The sequence below is a fragment of the Tenebrio molitor genome, chromosome 2, assembly GCF_963966145.1.
Source record: "Tenebrio molitor chromosome 2, icTenMoli1.1, whole genome shotgun sequence".
Taxonomy (NCBI): Eukaryota; Metazoa; Arthropoda; class Insecta; order Coleoptera; family Tenebrionidae; genus Tenebrio; species Tenebrio molitor.
This window is the reverse complement of record NC_091047.1, coordinates 24,818,915-24,823,875: the sequence shown is the minus strand read 5'-3', so window position 1 is coordinate 24,823,875 and position 4,961 is coordinate 24,818,915. Positions and strand designations below refer to the sequence as shown.

At 40.4% G+C, this 4,961-nt stretch overlaps 3 protein-coding genes across 7 annotated transcripts; all 3 read right to left on the bottom strand.

The window, feature by feature from the left end:
• Positions 1–39: 39 nt before the first annotated feature.
• LOC138124906 (uncharacterized oxidoreductase YjmC-like) lies at positions 40–1,519 on the bottom strand. The gene is made up of 6 exons (XM_069040101.1): positions 1,379–1,519; positions 1,161–1,313; positions 806–1,110; positions 500–755; positions 290–444; positions 40–237 (listed from the first exon to the last, which is right to left on the bottom strand). The coding sequence occupies exons 1-6, from the start codon at positions 1,401–1,403 to the stop codon at positions 79–81; spliced, it is 1,053 nt and encodes a 350-aa protein (XP_068896202.1). The 5' UTR covers positions 1,404–1,519; the 3' UTR covers positions 40–78.
• A 95-nt stretch (positions 1,520–1,614) lies between these two features.
• On the bottom strand, positions 1,615–3,109 carry LOC138124904 (uncharacterized oxidoreductase YjmC-like). Of its 5 annotated transcripts, none has more exons than XM_069040094.1 (6): positions 2,955–3,109; positions 2,746–2,898; positions 2,391–2,695; positions 2,079–2,343; positions 1,873–2,027; positions 1,615–1,822 (listed from the first exon to the last, which is right to left on the bottom strand). In XM_069040094.1, the coding sequence occupies exons 1-6, from the start codon at positions 2,977–2,979 to the stop codon at positions 1,655–1,657; spliced, it is 1,071 nt and encodes a 356-aa protein (XP_068896195.1). In that variant the 5' UTR covers positions 2,980–3,109; the 3' UTR covers positions 1,615–1,654. The 5 variants fall into 5 exon arrangements, with proteins under 5 accessions (XP_068896195.1, XP_068896199.1, XP_068896197.1 ...); XM_069040098.1 differs by having other exon boundaries at positions 1,615–1,835; positions 1,913–2,027; XM_069040096.1 differs by having other exon boundaries at positions 1,615–1,828; positions 1,913–2,027.
• A 103-nt stretch (positions 3,110–3,212) lies between these two features.
• On the bottom strand, positions 3,213–4,688 carry LOC138124905 (uncharacterized oxidoreductase YjmC-like). The gene is made up of 6 exons (XM_069040099.1): positions 4,537–4,688; positions 4,330–4,482; positions 3,975–4,279; positions 3,671–3,926; positions 3,463–3,617; positions 3,213–3,412 (listed from the first exon to the last, which is right to left on the bottom strand). Exons 1-6 carry the CDS (start codon positions 4,559–4,561, stop codon positions 3,248–3,250), a joined length of 1,059 nt encoding a protein of 352 aa, XP_068896200.1. The 5' UTR covers positions 4,562–4,688; the 3' UTR covers positions 3,213–3,247.
• Positions 4,689–4,961: the final 273 nt, after the last annotated feature.

The window sequence follows — 4,961 nt, the reverse complement described above, 5'->3', positions numbered from 1 at the left end:
CCAAGTATGACTGTTTGGAAATAAAACAAATAAAATTCATCACAATCTAATCTGTTCATCGTTTTTTATTATGTTTATTCATTTTGGTTGCAATGGTTTAACTCTTAAATTCTTGGCGATCTTTGCAGAAGCTTCCAATTGGTCCCGAGTATAGGTAACACCCCCAGCCTGATCCACACTCTTCATGTGGAGTTTTTCACGATCACCTGCTATCAAAACGGGGTTCTTGGGGTCTATCTAAAATGAATAACTTAATCGTGTTAGCATTATAATTTTTCCATATTGATACTGGTTGCGTTCGTCTGAGAGTTTCCATGAGATCACTTAATCGGCCTTCGAATCCTGTGGCGAAGCCTTTTGGGTCTATGGCTATAAAGCAATGTCCAAGATCTGCCAACTTGTCAAAACTACCAAGCATACGTATGTTAGAGCCATAAGCCCCACCTGTAGAGTTCATTTTGCAAAAATACAATCTTCAAGAATACCTATAGGGTCGCACCTGAAAGTATTCCGCACAACACTTCGACCAATACCGCCAGACCGTATCCTTTGTAAGAAGAGTTGGTTTCGGTTCCACCTAAAGGACACAAAGCCCCCGACCCAGAATCAGCCCATGCCGATGGTATAATCAAATGTTTCTTTTGCTGCATTTCAATTGTTCCTCGAGAAACTGCAGAAGTGGCCATGTCCAAGTTGAAGCTGTCTGCATTCATACCAGGAGCAGCCATTGATATCGAATTTGTTCCGATGACCGTCTGCAACACTTTGACATCATCAACCATTTCAAATCCTTCGAAAAGATTACGCTTCTGGTCCTAGGCGGCGCCACCAAAGGCGACGTGTTAGTAAAGCAAATTCCTATCAAGTTCTTCTTCAAAGCTTGCGCAGTGTACATTGACCCGATTCCGAAATGATTAGAACCTTTGCACACCACTAAACCTATTCCTACTTTTTGTGCTTTCTCTATAGCTAAATCCATGCAGAATGAGCCCACTACTGACCCAAACCCGTTGTTTCCATCAATCCAGGCCGTTGCAGGGGTCTCTTTCAGCACTTTAGGGAATCCCACTACGTTACAAACGCTGTGCTGAACTTCACCTACGAAGATTGCTGTACAAAAAATGTTAGAAGATAGAACAGGTAGAACAAGAACTCTGTACCTAGACGGTTGAGTCCGTGACCATAAAAACCTCTATAGTCAGCTTCGACAATATTTTCTGCTAATTTTTCAGCATTGTTTTTTGGAGTTCCCACAGCCATCATGCAGTCGACAACAAAACGGCGAATTTCGGGCAAAGGAATAACGCAAGCGGCTTAGAAAAGTCATTGCTAATAAAAAATACTCTGTGCTTTCTAAATTTTGTTTTTTTTAACTTACAACTTCTAGTGGGAGCTCTAGACATTTTACAAAATAAAATAAATCAGTTCCTGTTTAGAAATTTAAGGAGGTATTTTCAAAATTTGGTGTTTGGATCGCCACAAAAATGTCTTGACATCTAAAACTAACTTTAGTGACATTATCAAGTGTCAAAATCCTATAATATTTTTTGATTTAATCTTATCTGTCTATTGATGGATTAGACTTATTCAGTAATAAAGCAAATAAAAGATAAATTTCGTTACAGCATAATCTGCTTATTGTTCTTTATTGTGTTTATCTATTCGCAAGTGGCTGCAATGGTTTAACTTTTAACTCTTGGGCAAGCCTTCTACAAGCATCGAGTAGTTCCTGGACATACCTAAGGCCCCTTGCCTCATCTACAGCCTTCATGTGAAGTCTTTCACGGTCACCTGCTACCCACACGGGTCTATCACGATCGATCTAAAACTAGAAACTTTATTTAATCTCGTTAGAAAGTTTAATCATCGTACACGTGGCGCCTGTCTAAGAGACTGCAGGAAAGAACTTAACCTTTGATCGAATCCTGGAGCAAAACATTTTGGATCTATGGCAATAAAACAGTGTCCAAGATCTGCCACTTTGTCAAAATGGCCAAGCATACGTATGTTGGGGCCGTAAGCTCCACCTGGGGTGTTAAATTAGCAAAACAATGATTTGAAAAAATATTGAGTTGCACCTGAAAGTATCCCACACAACACTTCAGCAACCATTGCCAGACCGTATCCTTTGTAGGAAGAGTTGTCTTCGGTTCCGCCCAAGGGACATAAAGCTCCTGTCACAGGATCAGCCCATTGAGATGGTATAGTCATATGGTGCATTTTTAGCATTTCAATCCTTCCACGAGAAACTACAGAAGTTGCCATGTCCAAGATGAAGTTGTCTCCACGCATGCCAGGAGCAGCCATTGACCAAGGATTTGTTCCAATAAGTATCTGCAACACCTCGAACCATCAACCATTTTATTTTGAACGAATGTGCAAAATTTTACATTTTTGGTCCTAGGTGGAGCTACCATCGGAGGCGTATTAGAAAAGCACAGTCCTATCAAGCCCTTCTTTAAAGCTTGCATGGTATATACAGTTGCGATCCCAAAATGATTAGAGCCCTTGCACACCACTAAACCTACTCCTAACTTCTGGGCTTTTTGTATAGCTAAATCCATGCAAAATGCACCTACTACTGGGCCCAATCCGTTGTTTCCATCAACCCAGGATGTTGCGTAGGACTCGTTTAACTCTTTGGGGACTGCCGCTGCGTTGCAAACTCCACGCCGAACTTCCTTTAGGTAGATTTCTATAAAATGACCTTAGGTGGTAGTTGTTTTTCTACCCTGAACGCTCTACCTAGACGGTTGAGTCCGTGACCATAAAAACCTCTATAGTCAGCTTCGACAATATTTTCTGCTAATTTTTCAGCATTGTTTTTTGGAGCTCCCACAGCCATCATGCAGTCAATAACAAAACGGCGAATTTCAGCCAACGGAATAATAGGTGTGTCTTAAAAAGCGACGCTACTGGTAAAGAAAGTGTTCTTTTTGTTTTGCTTTACTTACTGGGTTGAACAGGGTCGTAAGACATTTTTGAAAATAAAATAGATCTATTTCCGTTTACAGATTTAAGTAGGTATGTTCAAAATGTGGTGTTCAGATCTCCACGAAAATGTTTTGACAGCTAAAACTAACTCTAATGACATTACCAAGTGTCAAAATCCTATAACATGATGTTTTTTATTTTGTATGAAACAAGTGGACTTGTGAAATGTTGTGATCTGTCTGTCGACAGTAATACGTACTAATAAAACAAACAAGATATAAATTCCGTGACAATGTAAGTCTTTATTGTTTATTTATTTTGCAAGTGGCTGCAACGGTCTAATATTTAAATCTTGGGCAACCTTTTCACAAGTATCGAGTTGATCCTGGATGTACCTGATACCTCCTGCTTCATCCACAGCCTTCATGTGAAGTCTTTCACTGTCGCCTGCGACCAAAACAGGCTTATCAGGATCATTCTAAAACGAAAAACCTTAACAAGATGCCTTAGAAGTTATTCTTACTGTACAGGTGGCATTTGTCTGAGAGACTCCATTAGATCACTCAAACGTTCTTCGAATCCTGGAGCAAAGCACTTTGGGTCGACGGCAATAAAGCAATGGCCAAGATCTGCCATCCTTTCGAAATTACCAAGCACGCGTATATTGGGACCGTAGGCTCCACCTGTAATTTAATTTCAATTTGTTTGAAGAGGAATTTCAAGAAAGTTTCAGTACCTGAAAGTATTCCACACAATATTTCGACCAAAACCACAAGACCGTAGCCTTTGTAAGAGGAGTTACTTTCATCTCCTCCTAACGGGTGAAGTGCACCTGTGTCTGGATCGAGCCATTGGGACGGTATAGCCGAATTCGTTCTGTTCTTCATTTCTATCTTCCCCATGGCGACTGCAGAAGTCGCCATATCTAAGACAAAACTGTCTCCATTTAGACCTGGAGCAGCTAAAGACAAAGGATTTGTCCCCAGAGCTGCCTACAAGAAGCTGATTAAAATAAATCAGATTTAGAACAGAGCCTGTACATGTTTCGTTCGAGTGGGGGCTACGACTGGAGATGTATTGGTAAAGCTGAGTCCCAAAAGCCCCTTCTTCATGGCTTGCAATGCATACATTCCTGCAATGCCATAATGATTGGATCCTTTGCAAACCACGAGTCCCACTCCCACCGCTTTAGCCTTTTCTATCGCTAAGTCCATGCCAAAGGTCCCAACAACCACACCCAACCCACCGTGACCCTCTACCCATGCTGTTGCTGGAGTCTCTTTCAAAATTTCCGGAGATGCGTCTACTTTACAAATGCCGTTTTGAGCCTCAGACAAGTACATCTCTAAAAGAAGAAATTTGAAGAAAGTTGTTTTGCAGAGTCGAGATTGATACCTATGCGGTTCATCCCATGACTGTAGTGACCTCTGTAGTCGGCTTCAATAAGAATGTTGGCTAGGGCTTCAGCATTGGGCCTCGGTGTGCCTACTGCCAACATGCAGTCGACGATGAAACGACGACATTCGTCAAGGTGAAATAAAGGAGTGTCTTTGAAAAAAGAATTTGGTCAGATTTGAAAGAATCTCTTGTTTTGTAACTTACTTGCTTCAACGAGTTGCGTAGACATTTTGATAAATCTAAAATGCCACTGTTGCAAGATTATGTGAACCTACAATGGAATATTTATTTATAGAATTGTTTCGTTTACTTTTAAATTTTCCATATGCATGAAATGCTTATTATGTAAACATAGATAACAAATAATTTACTGTTAAATTTAGAGATAAAAAGGACACACGCATAAATTATACCGGGACATTTTTTTAAACTCTGAGAACATGGTCCATACCAACGTTACATCAAAATAGCTACTTGACAATCAAAAAAAAGGTCAAGTTGTTTGAATTATTAATGTGATAATACTTATTTCTACATATCAAGGCCGCGAAATCATTCTTTAACGTACCGAGAGAAAAACTGTCGCCGGGGCCGCTTGCGGCCGGGTAGACAATCTCGAGGATGTTAAA

Excerpts from the sequence above, each read along its gene's own strand:
- LOC138124905 (XM_069040099.1), bottom strand. The coding sequence starts at position 4,561 with ATGTCTACGCAACTCGTTGAAGCAA. Across the intron at positions 4,280-4,329 it reads TCATGGGATGAACCGCATAG|AGATGTACTTGTCTGAGGCT; the intron begins GTATCAATCTCG and ends TTCTTCTTTTAG. Across the intron at positions 3,618-3,670 it reads ATTGTGTGGAATACTTTCAG|GTGGAGCCTACGGTCCCAAT; the intron begins GTACTGAAACTT and ends ATTAAATTACAG.
- LOC138124904 (XM_069040094.1), bottom strand. The coding sequence starts at position 2,979 with ATGTCTTACGACCCTGTTCAACCCA. Across the intron at positions 2,696-2,745 it reads TCACGGACTCAACCGTCTAG|AAATCTACCTAAAGGAAGTT; the intron begins GTAGAGCGTTCA and ends GTCATTTTATAG. Across the intron at positions 2,344-2,390 it reads CTCCACCTAGGACCAAAAAT|GTGTTGCAGATACTTATTGG; the intron begins GTAAAATTTTGC and ends TGATGGTTCGAG.
- LOC138124906 (XM_069040101.1), bottom strand. The coding sequence starts at position 1,403 with ATGTCTAGAGCTCCCACTAGAAGTT. Across the intron at positions 1,314-1,378 it reads TAGAGCTCCCACTAGAAGTT|CCGCTTGCGTTATTCCTTTG; the intron begins GTAAGTTAAAAA and ends GACTTTTCTAAG. Across the intron at positions 445-499 it reads GTTGTGCGGAATACTTTCAG|GTGGGGCTTATGGCTCTAAC; the intron begins GTGCGACCCTAT and ends TGAACTCTACAG.